Below are 19,512 nucleotides of genomic sequence, written 5' to 3'. Positions count from 1 at the left end.
ACCAACCTCTGTTAGGTAGAGCACTTGTGAGGCTGAAGGACCAAAGAAAAGCGAGTCAAGAGATGGACTAAGGCTGCTTTCTCCAAGTTTGGCGTGGTCTAAACAAATAGCTCTTAATTTTTCTATTGTTGTGCTATCTGTAAGAAAACAGGAGACACAGTCTAAAACACAACATAATCCATGCATTCACAGTATTTCACTTTTGATATTTTGAAGACTACTTCAGTATGGCCTAACTATCAATTGAGTTATAGGCTCATACTTCATGAAAAATAGCCGGATCTGGATTAAAAAAAAAAAAAGATATACGCAAATAATGAATCATGGAACACTACATCAAAAACTAATGATGCAATGTATGGTGATTAACATAACATTAAAAAAAAAAAAAAAGGTTGAGAAAGAAAGAAATCACAACCAACCAGGACTTTCTAATCAGTCAACCCAAACATGAAGGAGGCAGTATTCACCTAGTCAGAGACCTCAAACCAACATGCCTCCACAGCCACTTGAAAATTAAAAAACACAGTACACTTCAAAAAGTCATTGGTTTGTTTTTTTTTTTAAAGGCCACTGGGTTCAAGTATTTCAAATTAGTTTTTTTTTTTTTTAAAGATTTTATTTATTTTTTGACAGAGAGAGAGGGAACACAAGCAGGGGGAGTGGGAGAGGGAGAAGCAGGCTTCCCGCAGAGCAGGGAGCCCCATGCGGGGCTCGATCCCAGGACGCTGGGATCATGACCTGAGCCAAAGGCAGACGCTTAATGACTCACCCACCCAGGCGCCCCCAAAAAGAAGTCATTCTTATTGAAAATAACAGAAGAGAAAAAATTAGAAGCTCTTCCTTCCAACTTCACTATCGTTCACCTTCATGACACTATGCATTAACTGTTTTATTTTAATGAAAAGAGCTTAGTGGTACCTTAGAAACTGAATTTTAAAAGGAAAGATGGCGAAGAAAAAAAAGAAAGGAATATAGGCAGACCGTTATGAAAGACCTACATTAGCACCTGTTTTCATTAGCCACAAGAAATCCAAAGAGGATGATCGCTTTTATGAAAAGAGGCAAAAAGCAAAAACAGAATCCAGTGTGTTTTGCAGAAAGCTGTTTAAGAGGCAGTGTGCACCCCCAAGCAGCGAAAGTAGCCCCGCAAAGCTCCTTCCCTGGGAATAACACTCAGCAACAAGCCACCAGAGCTTCGGGCTGGGCTGCCTCTGTTTTTCTTATTTTGTGCATCCATTAGAACAAGATTTGTCCTAAGGTATCAGAAAAGCCTAAGAGGTTACTTTCTGGGTGTGGGAACACTCAAAAAATTTTCCATATAAACTAATGGTAATTGCTTCTTTGCTTTACACCATTTTGGCTTACAAAAGGTTTCACAGGAACACTCTACTTTTGAGTAGGAGAAACCTACAGTGATTAATATTTACCTCAAAGTAAGCACAGTGTTTTTTTTACACCCCCCCCCCCCCCGGTATTAAAACACAAGTTTGCTTGTTTATTACTTTCTTTTTTAAAGATTTCATTTACTGGGGTGGGGGGGGGCGGCCAGAGGGAGAATCTCAAGCAGACTCTGTGCTGAGTGTGGAGCCCCATGTGGAACTCGATAACATGACTGAGCGGAAACCAAGAGCTGGACGCCTAACCGACTGAGCCACCCGGGCACCCCCAACCTTTCTTTTAAAGCACAGTGAAAACAGTTTAAAAACAAAAAAACCCATGATACAATTTAGCATAAGTTACCAAACATTCAAACTTAAGAATAGTCAATCAACTTTAGATAGTACTCTGTTATCATCAAATTATTTCCAAGGTAAATGCGCTATGATTAAAATACCACTTGATAAATAAGATTGTTTTAAAAAAAATTAAAGCTTTTTTTGAAGAATAAAGATAACTGAAAATTACTATAATTTCCATACGGCAAGCTAATTTTATAGGCCTGGAAATAGCCTAGAAATATCTTATCAAAAAATCTTCAGTTTGTGGGATGCCTGGCTGACTCGGTGGAGCATGTGACTCTTCATCTTGGGGTTGTGAGTTCGAGCCCCAACGCTGGGTATAGAGATTAAAAACAAAATAAAAAAATCTTTAAAAAAAATCTTCAGTTTGTATAAAAATTGTTGGTTTCCCCTATTCTGAAGGGACAGTGACAGATAATGTAACTAAAATATTAAGTTCTTATAATCAAACATTTGTGAACAGCTTCTCAGGTCATTAAATATTCATCCCCTGTATTATTTTTAATTGGTGATTAAAATGACATTGTCATTTTACCAGTTTAATCTCTATTATTGGGCATTTAGGGTTTTTTCCCAGTATTTTTTTTATACTGAAGATCCTAGCAGCTAAATCTTTGCAATTATTTATTTCATCAGGAAAAAATCCTGCAAGCAGAAAGAACCACCAAGGTCCAAAACTTCTAACATACAACACCAAATTATTCTCTAAAAACAAACCAATTCATAGGCTGTATATGAGAATGTCTTATTGGTTTAAAAATATTCTAAGTAGGGGCACCTGGGTGGCTTAGTCTGTTGGGTGTCTGCCTCTGGTTCAGGTCATGACCCCAGAGTCCTGGGACTGAACTGTGCATCGAGCTCCCCACTCGGCGGAGAGTCTGCTTCTCCCTCTCTGCCCTGCCCCCTGCTCCTGCTCTCTCTCAAATAAATAAAATCTTAAAAAAAAAAAAAGTGGAAGCGCTGAAGAGGAAAAGCAACTCAGTCTGCTTGGTAAAGCAGTATACATTTTAATCACTCAGTATCAAGAAGAATCTGTTTTCCTGATGCACACAGAGAGTACAGTCTAAATTACAAGAGATTAAATTACCTACAGAGAAGATTGGAGATGTTCCAAGTTTAACAGCAACTCATAATAGAGGCACCTGACTTCAGGCAGGTTCAGAAAGAACTAAGAGAGGTAAAGCCAATGACTAGAAAAAAAAAAAAGCTACACATTCCACCTTGGTTTTCTCTCAGTTTAAAATATATGCAAGCATGCACAAACATTAAATGTTTACCCAAAAGTAACAAAGCTAGAAACAGAATTCCGTAGAGTCCCTGCTTCCTTTCTTAAAAGGAGGGAAGGAGGGAGAGAGAGAGAATGATGTGTGTGTGTGTGCATGCATGAGGCAACAACAGTGACAGGGAGGAGGTTAACATTTGTTGAATATTCATTAAATACCAGTCATTAGGCTGGGGTTTTCCACAGATGTATGAATGGATTACCCTTGTAATCCCTGCAATTCCATGAAATAGTTATTATTAGCTCAGTTTTATAGATAAGGAAGTTCTGAAAAATTAGGAAAACATGTCTAAGGCATGAATAACAACTAGAATCAGAACGGGAACTCAAGTCCATTTGAGTCCAAAGCCTGTGATTTGTCTACTGTAATACGATCATTACTGGCTTTTTCAGTGTTGGCTATTTCAAATTTAGGTACTATACTTTCATCATATAAAATATGAAAAAAGCACTCTTAGGTTTCCTGCCTGAACTTCTGGCAAAAGCTCACTCCCACCATGTAGTGGCATTATGCTCAAATCACAAGATCAGTGATTCTGAAGTGGGTTTGTGTTTTAAATTGTTGTGAAGGTGGACTCTGCATACATAAAGCAAAAACAACTGTTACTCAAACACCAGTAAATAAAACAATACAAATTCTAAACAGTACAACAGGTAAAGGATAAGGATTAAATTAAATGGTTGAGAGAAGCTTTAGCTAAGAACCTAAATATCTGAACTGATTCTGTCCCACATTAAACAGAAAACAAGATGGGAAATGCCAATATGGTGTTTGCTTTAGAAAAAGGAAATAATGGAAACACACAGTCTTAAAAATTATCTGGGCCAATTACTGAACTGTATTTATCAGCAATGCACCCACAAACCCCACTACAATAAGAATAACTGATTATAAAATATTATAAACTCAAAAGGACATATAAATCGGAGATGAAACACTAGAAAGATGTGAGCCAATTACTGAAGGTATAGAGAGGATGGAAGACAGCTGGCTTAGATGAACCAAGAAGCACCTGTGGGGTTAGTTAAGAGGGTGGAGGGGGTGGGGGAGAGGCTACTTATTAAGTTAATACCCCACTGAATCCTAGAAAAGCTAAGGATATGAAAACAATAGGACTTGGGAAAGTAGAGATGAATCAAAGACCTAACAAAAGTGGCTGAAGTCTGCATAAGAAGCAAGTCATCCCCCCCACCCCGCACCAAAAATAAATCAATGAAGTTGGGAAGCAGATTGCCCACTAATTTATAGATACAAATATCAAACTGAGAAGGACGAAGAAGCTGTAGTAGTACCAGTATGAACCCATGTTTGTTTCTTCTAACAGAGACAGATACAGACATTGATAAAGATGTGTATTACTTCCTCAGTTTAATGAAAAGGCCTGGAAACAAGACACCCCAGTAGTAATAAGTTTCTGGTTTCTAAATAACCTCTCTCTCACTGAAAGGAGTAATGGCTGATTCTAGGGCTAGGATAAAAGTACTGGATGAGTTTTAAACATCTTGTGCCATATAACACATCACAAATAGGGTTGCCAACCAGTAAATGTAGAAAGATCAAGTTAAATAAAATCACCATTTTGCAACCATTACAGAAAAAACAGATTCAAGCAATAATCACAACGAATGGTAAAATCAGTAAGTAAAAGTTTGATGAGGAAAGAGTTAAAGGGTCTCAAAACATCTCTCCAAAAAAGGAAAAGTAACTTTGCAGAGGAGAAACCTGGCAGACATCAATTATGTGATCCGGGATAATGTCACCAATGAAGGACAAACTGATATGTGCCTCCTGGTATAATGCTCTGACAAAGACAGAGCATCACATAAGTGGTATTGTGACAAAAATGTACAACCTGTATATAACATCAGGAAACAGACAAAAGCTAAGGAGACAAATTCAACACAACTGATCTATGCGCTTTTCAAAACCATCAAAGTCATAAAAGTCAAAGACTGAGGAACCGTTCTAGATTAAAGATACCACATGAATCATGCAATGTAAGAAGCTGAATTGGACTCTCAACCAGAAAACAGTTTTAAGGTTCATTATGGGGATAATTAGTAAATATAAGTTCTATAAATTAATTTATCGATGCTGTACTTTTCTTTTTCTTTTGAAAGATTTTATTTATTTGGCAGAGAGAGACATAGCAAGAGAGGGAACACAAGCAGGGGGAGTGGGACAGGGAGAAGCAGACTTCTGTGGAGTAGGGTGCCCGATGCGGGGCTTGATCCGAGGATCCTGGGATCATGACCTGAGCCGAAGGCAGACGCTTAAGGACTGAGCCACCCAGGCGCCCCAATGCTGTATTTTCTGATTTTGATTAATACTGTGGTAATTTGAAGAGAATGTCCTTGTTCTTAGAAAGCAATAGGTATTTAGGGATAAAAAGACAGGGTATACCTACAACTTGTTCTCCAAAGGATAGAAAAAAAAATCTTACCACAGAATGATGTAACAAATATAGCAAAATGTTAACTATTGAATCTGGGGAAGGGTAAATGAGATCGTACTGTTCTTTTTTAAGTTTGAAATTATTTAATAAGAAAGTTTTAATTTTATTTTTTAAAAAAGATTTTATTTATTTTGAAGGGGGGGAAGCACAAGCAGGGGGAGCAACAGGCAGAGGGAGAAGCAGATTCTCCGTTGAGCAGGAAGCCCAATGCAGGATTTGATCCCAGGACCCCAGGATCACAACTTGAGCCGGAGGGAGATGCCTAACCGACTGAGCCACCCAGGCATCCCGAAAATAAGCATGTATGTATGTATTTAGGATTTTATTTATTTATTTGACAGAGAGAGACACAGCAAGAGAGGGAACAAAAGCAGGGGGAGTGGGAGAGGGAGAAGCAGGCTTCCCGCCGAGCAGGGAGCCTGATGTGGGGCTCGATCCCAGGACGCTGGGATCATGACCTGAGCCGAAGGGAGACGCTTAACGATTGAGCCACCCAGGTGCCCCCAAAATAAGTTTTTAATAGGAAAAAAGGTACTCTCCAAAAACAAGAGACAAGCAGGAAACAAAATAAAGCACCTATCAGTATTAGGCTTCAGGGAAATAAGTACAGTCTATTAAGTTAATAGTCACACATGTTTCTAAAACCCCAATTAGCTCATATTCAAATGGCAAATAAAAGGGTGTCAGTATAATGTGGAAGGTGCCAGTATAGCAGAAGAAGTGCAACTTTCAAAAACAACTAAAACCAAAACCAACCAACGAAAAACCCCGTGGCCTGGCAGCTGTATAGGAAGAAGCCCTTTTAACTTCTTAGGAAAAATGAAAAGTGAGCACCTGCATGCAGAGAGAGCTCATCCTGAGAGGTGCACTCCCAGCCTTTCAGGACTCTGGTTGGGTGTTTGTTCTGGGCCCACTTTAATGGCAGCCCATCTGTCTCGGAGCTCCACTTCCCCGTGTTATCTCAGCACTACCAAGTCAGCATTTTCTATTGGTCTCATGTCTTTTTATTATCTGCTGAGGCAGCCTTCAGCCACATTTAACTACCTGGTGGGCTGTTCAAGTTCTCTCTGAAGATCCAAATTATTTTTATTAGTGCTGTTTAAACTGTATGTGAAAGGGCTCCTAGTCTAGGGTATTATAGCCCAAGCAGGGTAAGGAGGACATCCTTGTGGGAGGAGGGGAGAAAAAATTTCAAGAAAGGCCCAAGACACAGAACCTGAGAATAGGGACCCTGCCACGGAAAAGGTGAAGAAAGAAGTCCCACAACAGTAGCCGTATAGAAGGCAAAGAGCAACAGATGAGAGGAGGAAGAAAGGCTCCAGAAAACAGTGAAACCTGACAGATTATATAATGCAAATAACAATGGGAAATTATTTCGAGAAGTTATTAGAAGATATATGGGATGAATTAGTGATAGGTGTACAGAAAATGAAGAGAACAAAAAGGCAGTATTAAATCCAGTAAAAAAAGTTGTCAGTAATCCAGGCAAACTACTTTTCAGACTCTTGAAATGTAAATTTACATTTTAGCATCAATTTTATATATGAATTTAAGCAAAATTGGGGAGAATATGAGAGTAAGACTTAAGTTTCCATCTGTATGATAGAAACTCAGTAGATATCTAAAATTGACAAAGACACACTTGTATGAGATTATTATTTACAGATATAATGGTATATACATATACAAGAAAAAAGCTGCACGTTAAAGTGGTTGTTTCTAAGGAATAAAAAAGGAGCAGTGCCACAGATGACACATGGCCCATAATACAGTGCAGAGGTCAGATAGTAAATATTTAAGGTTTTGCAGGCCATAGGGTGTCAGCTACAACCACTGAGCTCCGCTGTTTTAAAACAAAAGTAGCCACAGTTAGTATGTAAATGAATGAGCATGGCTGCACGCTAGTAAGTTTGTTTAGGACACGAAAATATTAAATTTCATGTAATTTTCACGAACCACAAAATATTATTTTCTTGCTTCCCCCATTTAATAATGTAAAAACCATCCTTGGCGGGGCACTTGGGTGGCTCAGTCGTTAAGCGTCTGCCTTCGGCTCGGGTCATGATCCCAGGGTCCTGGGATCAAAGCCCCGCATCGGGCTCCCTGCTCAGCGGGAGGCCTGCTTCTCCCTCTCCCACTCCCCCTGCTTGTGTTCCCTCTCTCGCTGTCTCTCTCCGTCAAATAAATAAATAAAATTAAAAAAAAAAAAAAAAAAACCATCCTTGGCTCCTGGACTATACAAAAATCAGGCAGTGGGCTGAATTTGGCCTGTGCTCTGTAGTTTGCCAACTCCTGATGTGGTCTATGTAACAAAGGATATTCCATCTAGACAGATATACCCTGTTATTGTCCAGCGTATATTTTATGAGCATTATACTTATAAAAAAAATTCTTACCTGGTGGCATAAGCTTCATAAGTACTCTTGCTCCATCTCTAAGAGGAGGCATATTTAGGCTGCTACCTAAGTCTGCAACTTGCCAAAGGAAAGAGATGTATCTGGGATGCAGTGACATTATCTGGAATACAAAATATACAAACCATTTACCTATAAATTACATGCCCCCCCCCCCCAAAAACAGCCAAGTAATTTCCACCAATTTGTGTCATTTCTACTCTCTCTAAAATGGCCTGTCTTACCCATCATTCCACCTGTAGAAATCCTTCATGATGCCGACTGAATATATTATCCAAGCTATCTCCAGTAATTTCTGTGTGACGGCTTTTATTATTGTTAAATTATTTCTCTCATACATACAAGTTAGACTCCATATATGCAAAAAGCTGTCATGCCTGCAAATAGTTAAATTCCTAATCCAACTGTTGTAAGGAGCCAATTCTTCTGACACTGGAGTGGCTGGTTATTATCGCAGCCATTAAAATTCTTTTGGGGACGGGTGGAAGGAGAGGATAAAGAAGGGAGGAATCACTGTTTTTTTAGATACTAGATATGTTAAGAACAACTTGAGAAAGATTGCAGACATTTTCCTACAGAAACAGCTGTGAAGAAAGGATTCATTTCTGTGGTACGAATACAAGATACAGTGATATTTTTCTAAGTTTATATATTTGAAGAGTTTTAATTCAGCTGTGTAATAGATTAATTTTATATAAACCTAAAAATACTGTCTCTAAAGGGAAATGTTTTAAATTTCAACCAAGTTACAATCACCTTTCAGATCTAATCTGAAGTTGATGGTTAACTATACAGTTAATTGATATTTTGCCACATTAAACGGTACACTTCTCAAGAAAAAAGAACTAGTCTATATACAGCTGGCCCTTCAACAACACGGGTTTGAACTGCACAGGTTCACTCACACACATATTTTTTCCCACAAGACAGTACTATAAATGTATTTTCTCTTATGATTTTAACATTGTCTTTTCTGTAGCTTTATTATAAAAATAAATACAGTGTATTATACATACAATATATAATACAGTAAAAATACAGTAAGTATACATATAACATACAAAATATGTGTTCATCAACTGGTTATGTTATTAGTAAGGCATCTGGTTAACACTAGGTTATGAGTAGTTAAGTTTTGGGGAGTTAAAAGATATACATGGAAAATAAATAAATAAATAAAAATAAAAGATATACATGAATTTTCTACTTCACCTCGGGGTGGGGTGGGGTGGGAGAAGGATGAGGCAGGGGCAGGTGGTCAATATGAGGTCAAACTATATTTCTTTATTCTCAAACTATATTTCTATAATGCCCTGCATACAGTAGCTCAAAACCATCTACTCACCACCCCAGGCAAACAGCTTTCCACTTCCGGATTGGGACCATCACTGTAGTGATTACCATGGTTTCCAGGAGACCCAGTTGAGGAATCAGAAGAACTATCAGGGCTTGAAGGCATATTGGAACTTATTTGTGTAAGTTTGGCTGTAATTAGCTGAAAATAACATACTAAGTTAGTATCAAAGACAAGGAAAAATATGCAAAACAGAAGTTAGTAACATACCAACAAACAAAAAAACTGTAGGCAATACTTCTAAAAATACAATTAGTAGGTACTGCCTAACAACCAAATAGTTTTATTTTTTACATAACTTCTACTATATTGTAAGTACCATAATGCCAGTCTTAGTGTTATAATCCAAATACCTAATAAAGAAGCCTCACACATAACAGATGCTCAATTAATATTTACTGAATAAACTGTTAACTAGTGAAATGAAAAATAGGTTTGACTTTTTCTTTTCTTTTTTTTTTTTAAGATTTTATTTATTTGCGAGAGAGAGAATGAGAGACAGCATGAGAGGGAGGAGGGTCAGAGGGAGAAGCAGACTCCCTGCTGAGCAGGGAGCCTGATGTGGGACTCGATCCCGGGACTCCAGGATCATGACCTGAGCCGAAGGCAGTCGCTTAACCAACTGAGCCACCCAGGCGCCCTCTTTTTTTCTTTAAAGAACATTTTATTTATTTATTTGACAGAGACAGAGAGAGAGCACAAGCAGGGGGAGAGGCAGGCAGAGAGAGAGGGAGAAGGAGGCTTCCCGTTAAGCAGGGAGCTGATGTGGGGCTCGATCCCAGGACCCTGAGATCATGACCTGAGCCGAAGGCAGATGCTTAACCCAACTAAGCCAACCAGGTGCCCCAGGTTTGACCTTCTTGAAAAGTTTGATAATTATAGATACTTACTGATTTATCTTTTAAGTTTAATTGTCCAATCAACTTTCTGTCGTCTGCAGGATCTATCAGTTCACCGCCCACAAAGAGCTCAATTTTTGTATGAGCTACATTGGCTTTAATACGATTGAGAATATATCGTCTTACTGAACCGATCGTATCATTTGTATGAGACCATACGTCTAAGTCATCAACTTGTCTGCCCTGGTTTGGAAACCGAACTATAAAAGAGAGGTGTTTACCACGGAAAGCTCTGGGGGGAGGGGGAGGAGAAAAAAAAAATCCTAGTTAGCAGAATTTCGTATCTTCTTGTAAAGAAAATAAACATAGGAATTTAATATTGAATATTTTCTTATTAAACAAGAGAAAGTGAGTTAAGTATACTTATTATTTTTAGGATCTTGAAAATAAAAATTTATTGCCTTTTAATTTCAAATATTTTAAGTGATCTTGAAAATACAACAATCATTTCCCACTGTTATTCTTGTACCGATGCTTGCAGAAAATGAGATGTCTAGTTATAAGAAATTAATCAGACCTGAGTTAACACTTATTTTAATGCCATAAAAGTACAACTCACTAAGACTATTTTTAAACATGAAAGATAAACTTTAGCTTGAGAATATTAACAAAAATGCAAAGACGTAAATTTTTTCTGAAAAATTGTTAATATCAAACTTCACACCCCAAATAATATTTATGTTAATATCTTTCTTTAAAATTTTATTTCTTTATTTGAGAGAAGAGAGAGAGAACAAGTAGGCGAGAGAGCAAGAGTAGGGGATGGGGAGAGGGCCAAAGGGAGAAGCAGATTCCCTGCTGAGCAGGGATCCCAAAACGGGGCTCGATCTCAGACCTGAGCCAAAGGCAGATGCTTAACTGACTGAGCCACCCAGGCGCCCCTGATAACATCTTCTCATAGGCAAGATACAACAACTAAAAATTATATTCAAGAAGCAACTTTATATAATTCGTGGTTAGCAATGAGAACTCTTTTAAAATAAATACTTATAGCATTCATTCTATAAACATCTCTAAATTATAAATACTATTTGAATTACTCAATGGTGAGACGACTTTAACAGACATGTTAGTAGACCATCTGGAAGTATTTCTTGCTGTATCAGCTACCTGTCAAAAACAACTTTTAAGAGTTTTTTCCAATTATTCTCCAATCTTACTATGCAATTAACTGTATAAATGAATGGCATCAAAATACTTCAATTTCTTATCCTTGGCAACACTTAACAGGTACTAAAATCATGGCCAAAAAAAAAAAAAAAAAGGAATATAAAGAGGAAACTAGACTTAATGCCCTACCAAAACAACAACAAACAAAAACTAGATCCTGGGGAAAAAAAGGTCTAGGAAAGCACCAAATAATTAATTAGCAGGATCAGTTATTCACAAACCTTGACATAGGTAGAATTGTTCTTTCCTCGTGATAATCACTGTCACATTCATTTATGTACTCTCTTAACACAGTTAATACTCGAACCATTCGAACAGCTTCCTGCCTTGCACAATTAATACTGTCTTTGTCACCATCCAAAACACACAACGTGTCATAAGAGGCTTTCAAACGATCAAAGCAAGACTGAATGAAGTCTTCATGGATTACCACCTACAAATAATGGGCCAAATAAAGACAGTCCAAGATGCTTTAGAATGTAAAAAAAAAAAAAATACACTTTTTAAAAACATTAATTCAATGAAAGATGGCAACAACTAATTAACGATAGCTCTCAATTATTTAACCAAAGTCTATACTGACAATAAAACATACCATGTTTTGTCAAAGGAAGCTAGAGTTATGTACCTTAAGAAGCATGAGCTAGGTATTAAAAAAATGAACTTTGGAGTATGTGGTAGAATCAAAAGAAATTCAGTTGAAATCTCATGACATAATTATACTCAAAATAATCACTTCATGTAATTATCAAGACAAGATTCATTTAGATAACATTTTATATAATGGAAAAAGAGACCAAATATTTTAGATAGATACTATTTTTAAAGCAGGCTCCACACTCAACATGGAGCAATGTAGGGCTTGGACTCATGACCCTGAGGTCAAGACCTGACCTGAGATCAAAAGTCAGACACTCAACTGACTGAGCCACCCAGGCATCCCTTTTAGGTGTACTTTTAATGGGAGTTGAAACAAAACAATTTAGTTAATTCAGGACCGAAGAAAAAATTCTTATCAGCGAAGAGTTCTTTAATCAGAATTCTAATTTGTCGAAGTTTTAGTGGATGTCATTCCTTACCTGATTGACCTGTAGCCTGGGACCAAGGTTTGTATATATCTCTTTAAGGAGATCTATAGCTCTGCTGGCAATATCGTCATTACTTTGAATCACGACCTAGGTTCAAAAGATTCAAGTGTAAACAACTTTCATAAAGTATTTTAGCTGGACATTTCAATTCAAACCATATCCTCCGTTATTTTCAACACATTACTCAAAAATAATTTGAGGGTATATTTACTTTGATATTCAAGTAAATCAAGTAAAATTAAGTGGAAAAAAAAAAAGACCGAAAAAAAGTAATAAAATGCAAAACTGAAGTGTTTGAATAAAGCAATCTGTTTAAGAATGGAAGGCACATTATTACTAAGAACAAACTATGCTTTGACCAGTATTAACCCTACAAATCAACACCTTGGTAACCAAGTTGTAAGACACTGAAGGAGGAATTCAAATTACTTAAAAACAAAATATAAATGAAATACAGTTTAGCACAAAGAGCTACACTACAGTCCCCTCCATTTCTATAGATCTTCATCACTCATGTAATTATACTGGTGGTCTTCAAACTATGCGCAGAAGTCTAGGGGGTTGAAGAAGTGTTTTAAGGTTGACCCCTATGTAGGCTTGAGAAGGGGGAAGGCTGGGAAGTACAGGGAGAATGAGCAGAGAAAACAAAAACCCAAAGAAAAAAAACAATAGGATCTCTCTTCTCCAACTAGTTTTACATTTTGGAGTACCGTATAGTTTTTATTTTTAAAAAGGGTTCTGGCTGTTTGAATAATCGAAAGACAAAGTAAACGGTCCATAGTTTGCAGAAAAATATACCCAAAAAACAATAAAAACTGCTGTGAACAGGTCAGATTTTTAAAGATAGAATACATTAATACTGTATTGCCACAACATGGACAGACCTGGAGAGCATTATGCCAAGTGAAACAAATTTAGGGAAAGACAAATACTGTATGATCTCATTTGTATGTAGTATCTAAAAACAAACAAAAAACTCATCTCATAGATACAGAGAACAGACTGGTGGTTACCAGAGGCAGGGGATGGACAAAATGGGTGAAGGTGGTCAAAAGATACAAACTTCCATTTATAAAATAAGTACTGAGGATGTAATGTACAACATGGTGACTACAGTTAATAATACTATACTGCATACCTTTGAAAGTTACTATGGGTAAATCTTCTAAGTTTTCATCACAAGAAAAAAAATTTGTAACGGTATGTGATGATGGACATTAACTAGACTTACTGGGGTCATCATTTCACAATATATACAAATATCAAATCATTATGTTGTGCACCTGAAGCTAATATAATGTTGTGTCAATTTCATCTCAATTAAAGAACATATATATATATATATAAATACTAAAAAGGTGGAAAAATTAAACAGATGGTAATATTTTACTCCCTCAGGTGTTTAAAAACATCCTAAGTTAAAACACTGCCATTAAAGTATACATTTGTAGTCCATTCTAAATAGTCCTTTCCTCTGTCCTGTTTTAGCATTGCATGTACAGTAACAAAATTAACACCGAAGAAGAACAGATCTACACTGAATGAATAAAAGGAAGAACAGTAACTTCCATGGGGAGGCATGAAAAATCTGTATGGCCAGTGTATTTCTAAACACATCTGGAAGGACAGATTCTAAGCCAAGACAAAAGGATCATCAGTGACAGAGAGGGAGGGGAAGGGAGAGAAGAAAAAAACCTAATGACAAATGACCCAATAAGATAAAGATGAACTATCACTACCTTCTGGGACAAGCATCAGAGCAGCATACACATATAATTTATATGCAAAATTGTAGCCCTTCGCTATTTGAAAAATTTTATCAGAAAGAATGTCTGTGAGTTCCTACTTTTCACTTACCCTCCAAAGGTAGTCTAATCCTATTAACTCCAAATCATCCATCATATATGCTCTCCTTTTTGCTACTAGTTTTCCTTCTCGACAATTCACAGCTTTGAAGAATCGCTCAAAACATTTCATTCCATTCTCAGTTAATAGGGAAGGATCAAGCTGAAGCACATTACTTTCAAAGAAGTCTTTATTAATATCAGGATCCAAGTCTGGTTCATCTCCCATCAGCTTGGAATACCACTTAAAGCAGGCTTCACGATCACAAAGGTAAACTGCATTCTCTGCTAAGCATTTCCATATTTGTTTTGCCTGAGGAGCACATAGCCACAGTTGGCCATCCTTCAATAAAAATCTTGGAAAACATAAAAAATGAGCAATTAGATCTACATTAATTTTTATTGTGAAAGGCAATCTATCAGTATATGTAGTAATAATCCATCTATCACAATTATTTTAACAACAGTTAAAAAGATGTCAGTTCTTATTAACATCTTACCAAACTTCTCAATTTTATCTTGTAGTTAAAAAAAAAAAAAATTCTAGGTATTCATTTAACAAGTACATATTGGATGCCTACAATGTGCCAGGAACTCGGCTAGGTGACTGGGCCTAAACTGAATAAAAGATTTGTTTCCTGAACTTAAACAGTTTGGTCTTTGAAACCAGCCATTGCAAAGCTATGTTTAATGGGTTGAGTTTTACCATTCTGCTTCTATGGCATCACTGGAAAATGAGGTAGTCTCCAAGTGACTTTCACAGATAAACATTTCATTAACTAATTTAAGTCAAAATTCCTTAAATTTTAATGCTTTCTGATGGTCAAATTGCATAACTCAGTACCTGGCTGCATTAAACAGAATAACGTATGTATGATTTAAACTTTTTCTGTCAATATTTAGCAGGATGCTTATCAATTATTTGGTGATGCTCTTTTTAGTTTTGTGAATGTTGGTTATTAAGACAATGAAGGTGAATTTCGTTACAGCTACTGTCTCTTCTGTTAACTCTGTATTTCTTTTAAAATTCCTCCACCTACCCTGTCTGCCTGATCTGTGAATGACAGGAAAAGAGAACACCTCACTTTACTCTGAATTAGCACAGAATTTCTAGTTAACATAATGATGGCTCCATGCCCAGTTATGGAGTAAGGTGCAGGTATTTCATGTCAATGCGTTCCCTCATTACTTCAAGCATTTTGGGATCTCAATCCCAAGGTTTTTGTTATTTTAATAGAACTGCAGAGCTTCAGGAGGGTTTCTAGCACCCAGTCCTACCTAACCCTGCTACCTCTAATTTACAGATACAATATGAAATGTCCTCTGTGGTAACATACATGTTTTTCAAAGTTTGTTTTTGTTTTTAAATACAACAGCAAAAAACTTTCTTCAAGCAAAAGTTCCATTTGGAAGTCCAATGTATAAAATACAAGTGGGGCTGCCCCGATGTTGGGAGGAGGAGTAAAGAAAAGAGAAATGGGAAATCAAATCTCTAATGCTTGTTCAGAAATCTTGGAGAAAGCTCCTTAGAAACCTTAAGGCTCCAAGACAGATTTGCAAAAATCACTGTCTAATATATATAAAGAGCATAGACCTTAAAGTCAGATAGATCTAGCTGAGCAGTGCAACTGGCATCCATATTGGCTGCGAGATTTCGAAGAAGCTAGTTTAAGCCATGCTGATCTCCATTTGCTTTTTAATCAAATAGGGAGAATACCTGCCTTCTGCATGACTATGAGGATTAAATATAAAGCATTTAACACACGCCAAGTAAAAAAGTAAAGTTAGGTTCTTTTCTCTTGAGTGTGTTGCTATAGGTCATGTAGACACATAATAAAGCATGGAGTAAAATAGGTTCTGTGATTCCAAACTTGAAAATAGTAGGACTCATAACCATTTTTCCGTTCTAGGAAACCTAAGGGATACAACATACACCAATCAGTAACAGTCACTCACTATGGCAGTGATTTTCGATCAAGACAGGCAGGTCCTTCTATTCAGGTGGTTGAAAATCAAAACACACACAGAAAAAAACATTTCATTTTCAACAAATGCCAAATTTCTTAAAATCTGGTGGCTAGAGTTTTTCCTCAAGTTAAAATCATGTAACTATTTATATGTAAATGTGTCCCAGTAAATAAACACACAGTTCAATAAACAAGTCCGTAATTAACTTAGCTCAGGAGAAAATCCCCCCAATATATCAAAATAATAAATGCAATAGATTTCCCAAAGCACTGAAAATCTGAGCATTTGTCTTAGCACACTTAGGAACTGAATAGCACTTCTGCAGTATGTGGTTTCTGAATTCACAAGAAACCGCTCATTGAAAATTCTTAACAATTTCAATTGTTAGGTGTATAATCATTAAAGGCTAATTACCACTGAGGAAATTCAAATTGAGCCTTGGACTACATTTAGCTATGGCTCAAGGGGATAAACCTCTTTGCCTCATCCCCATTATAATAATGTTATACACACATTCAGACCACCTTTGTCAGCCACTGCTAGGATAAACAAGGCAGCAGTGGATGCAAACCACTCTTTTGAGGTGTTGAGCCAGCAGCCCTTTGTCTCCATTTCCTTATTGTCTAGGATACCATTAAAGTGAGTATAGTTCTCCAGCTGGTTATATCAAAATATGGAAATTTATTCTTTAAAAATAAAATTATTTTTAGCGAAAACATACAAGGACAGAAGTCTATACAAAATCTTAAAATGTACTCTCCTCAAATACTTCAAAGAAGAAAAGTTAAAACTCAGCCAATAATTTAAAAGTATTTAATCATAAACACTTAGGGAAATGTCCTTTGGCTTTTAGGTAGTGATTTCCATGTGGGAAAGTAAAAGGTGGCAGGTGAAAAGGTCACCTAACAAAGACCTAACTCTATAGCACATTAACTAAACATTCTTTATCTGTCTTAAAGAGAACAACATTGATGGTTTAAAACAAACCTAAGGAAGTTAAGCCGTTCTTGGACTTCTTGAACATGACTATATCTACTTCCCAGCCTCACAGTTTGGGGGTCATAGTCTTCATGATCTGAAAATTAAGAAAAATTATGCATTATACACACACGGATATCCACAACACTGCTGACTTTAACCAAAAGAAATTAAGTAAGTTAAAAAGTCATTAATTCTTTATTAAAAGGCAACCTGAAGTTTACTATTAAATTCATGGTTTCTGCCAATCTCTTATTTTCCCTACAGAAACATACTTTTACATAACCAAAAGAAAACAATCTGTTAAGTGTGCTGTCATAAACAATTCTTCAGGGGCACCTGGGTGGCTCAGTCGGTTTGGCGTCTCTCTTCGGCTCAGGTCATGATCCCAGGGTCCTGGGATAGAGTCCCGCATTGGGCTCCCTGCTCAGTGGGGAGCCTGCTTCTCCCTCTGCCTGCCCCTCCCCCCACTTGTGCTCACTCTGACAAAAAAAAAATTCTTCATCACAGCACCTTTGCACCATCTTTATACACAACGAAGCAATTTCTGATTACAGCCTAAAACTGACATGAGTGGTCTGTGAACATGAACTAACTGCCAGGACAAATTTTTTTCTTGGATTTCCTTCCTGTTATACTGAAAAGTCTTCATGGAGAATAAAAAAAGTTATAAAAATAAATTATATTACCAATTTCATTTTATTTTTCAAGATTTTATTCATTTATTTGAGACAGAGTGAGAGCAAGAGCTGGGAGACAGAGGGAGAGGGAGAAAGCAGGCTCCCCACTGAGCTGGGAGCCTGAGGTGCAGCTCAATCCCAGCACTCTGGGATCATGACATGAGCTGAAGGCAGACAGACACTTAACCGACTGAGCCACTCAGGTGCCCGTGTATTACCAATTTTTACCTAAAAAGAGTAACACAAGATGCTATTCTGTATAATTAAGTTATCACAGTTTTCACCATCAGCATGTTATGACAGTCTAGAACAGTCTCAGATAGAAATTCAAGAAAACTGGCCCTTTCATCATGACCATGCTAGGTGTTGGTCACTAAGCCTAGCTTAACTTGTAAATTCCTTCTTAAAAGAAAGAAGATGAGGGGCGCCTGGGTGGCTTAGTCGCTTAAGTGACTGACTCTTGATTTCAGCTCAGGTCCTGATCTCAGAGTCCTGAGACTGTACCCCACCTTGGGCTCCACACTCAGCTCAGAATCTGCTCCAGATTCTCTCTCTCCGTCTGCCCCTCCACCCACTCGCTCACACGTACACACACATACTCTCTAAAAATAAAAACTTTAAAAAAGAAATTTAAAAAAAAAACAGAAAAGGAAAAAGGTGGCCCAGTCGGTTGAGCATCTGACTCTTGGTTTTGGCTCGGGTCATGATCTCAGGGTTGTGGAATCCAGCCCTCTTGTGCAGAGTCTGCTTGAGATTCTCTGTCCTTCTCCTTATGCCCCTCCCACTTGTGCTCATTCTCTCTCAAATAAATCTTAAAAAAAAGTTAGTAAACCCTTTGGTTTTACTTTCATTACAGTATACAATGGGTGGAAAAAATCTCAGTATTTGGTATGAAAGACCACAGCAAAACACCTTAAAAAGCACCTACTGTCCTAAAAATATGGACAGTGGTTTTGTTTTGACTTTACTGGAAAAAGCTGCATGACTTGGAAGTGGTCAAGCTGATCTGTGGCTTGGAGCTAAAGAGACATGAAGCAAATGCTCTTACAAGTACCATCAACCATGAGGAAATCACTGACCTTTCTTCCAGAAAGTTGTACCAAGTTACAGAGGAATGAGAAATTATGCGATTTCCCTTTAGCATTAATTACTGATCTTTGCATACCATATCATGGACTTTATGGTACATGTGTGCTACTGCCACAGAATACTAATTGTGTGAGACCTTTCAGAAATAGTAACCAAAGTCTTCAAAAATAGTGAAGTTTCTTCTCTGAAGAAAATCTTGACATGTTGTAAAGATGGAACATATAATGTATAAAAATATCTGTTTTTGGTATTTTTGTGAAGCCCAATGTATTAGGACTGCTTTCTACTTTCACATGTGTTACCATCTCCCAAAAGTCCTAAACACACATTCTCTACTTTCATGAAAATCAATTTCGTCAGGGCTCAGGACTTAAAACACTACTTCTCAAGAGGTTTGCTCAAGAAACTGGATAGAATATAAAATACTAATCAACTATGTAGAACTTTTTTTTTTTTTAAGAGACAGTGAGTGAGAAGGGGGAGGGGCAGAGGGAGAAGGAACAGAAAGTAGGCTCCACGCCCAGCATGGAGCCCAACACAGGGCTAGA

At 37.2% G+C, this 19,512-nt stretch overlaps 1 protein-coding gene across 4 annotated transcripts in view; it reads right to left on the bottom strand.

Moving 5' to 3' along the window:
* USP9X (ubiquitin specific peptidase 9 X-linked) overlaps positions 1 to 19,512 on the bottom strand; it is a 166,957-nt gene that overhangs the window by 47,321 nt on the left and 100,124 nt on the right. For all 4 annotated transcript variants that reach the window (XM_035003152.1, XM_035003143.1, XM_035003166.1 and 1 more), the window contains exons 15-22: positions 17,205 to 17,292; positions 14,263 to 14,605; positions 12,397 to 12,492; positions 11,539 to 11,750; positions 10,139 to 10,379; positions 9,240 to 9,389; positions 7,877 to 7,997; positions 7 to 137 (exon numbers count right to left, since the gene is read on the bottom strand). In XM_035003152.1, the coding sequence (XP_034859043.1) occupies positions 7 to 137; positions 7,877 to 7,997; positions 9,240 to 9,389; positions 10,139 to 10,379; positions 11,539 to 11,750; positions 12,397 to 12,492; positions 14,263 to 14,605; positions 17,205 to 17,292 (1,382 nt within the window). The remainder of the gene's footprint in view (positions 1 to 6; positions 138 to 7,876; positions 7,998 to 9,239; positions 9,390 to 10,138; positions 10,380 to 11,538; positions 11,751 to 12,396; positions 12,493 to 14,262; positions 14,606 to 17,204; positions 17,293 to 19,512) is intronic.

Source organism: Mirounga leonina, unplaced genomic scaffold, assembly GCF_011800145.1.
Source record: "Mirounga leonina isolate KUSES-001 unplaced genomic scaffold, KU_Mleo_1.0 Mir_101609, whole genome shotgun sequence".
In the NCBI taxonomy this organism is placed as follows: domain Eukaryota; kingdom Metazoa; phylum Chordata; class Mammalia; order Carnivora; family Phocidae; genus Mirounga; species Mirounga leonina.
This window is presented reverse-complemented; position numbering and strand designations above follow the sequence as displayed.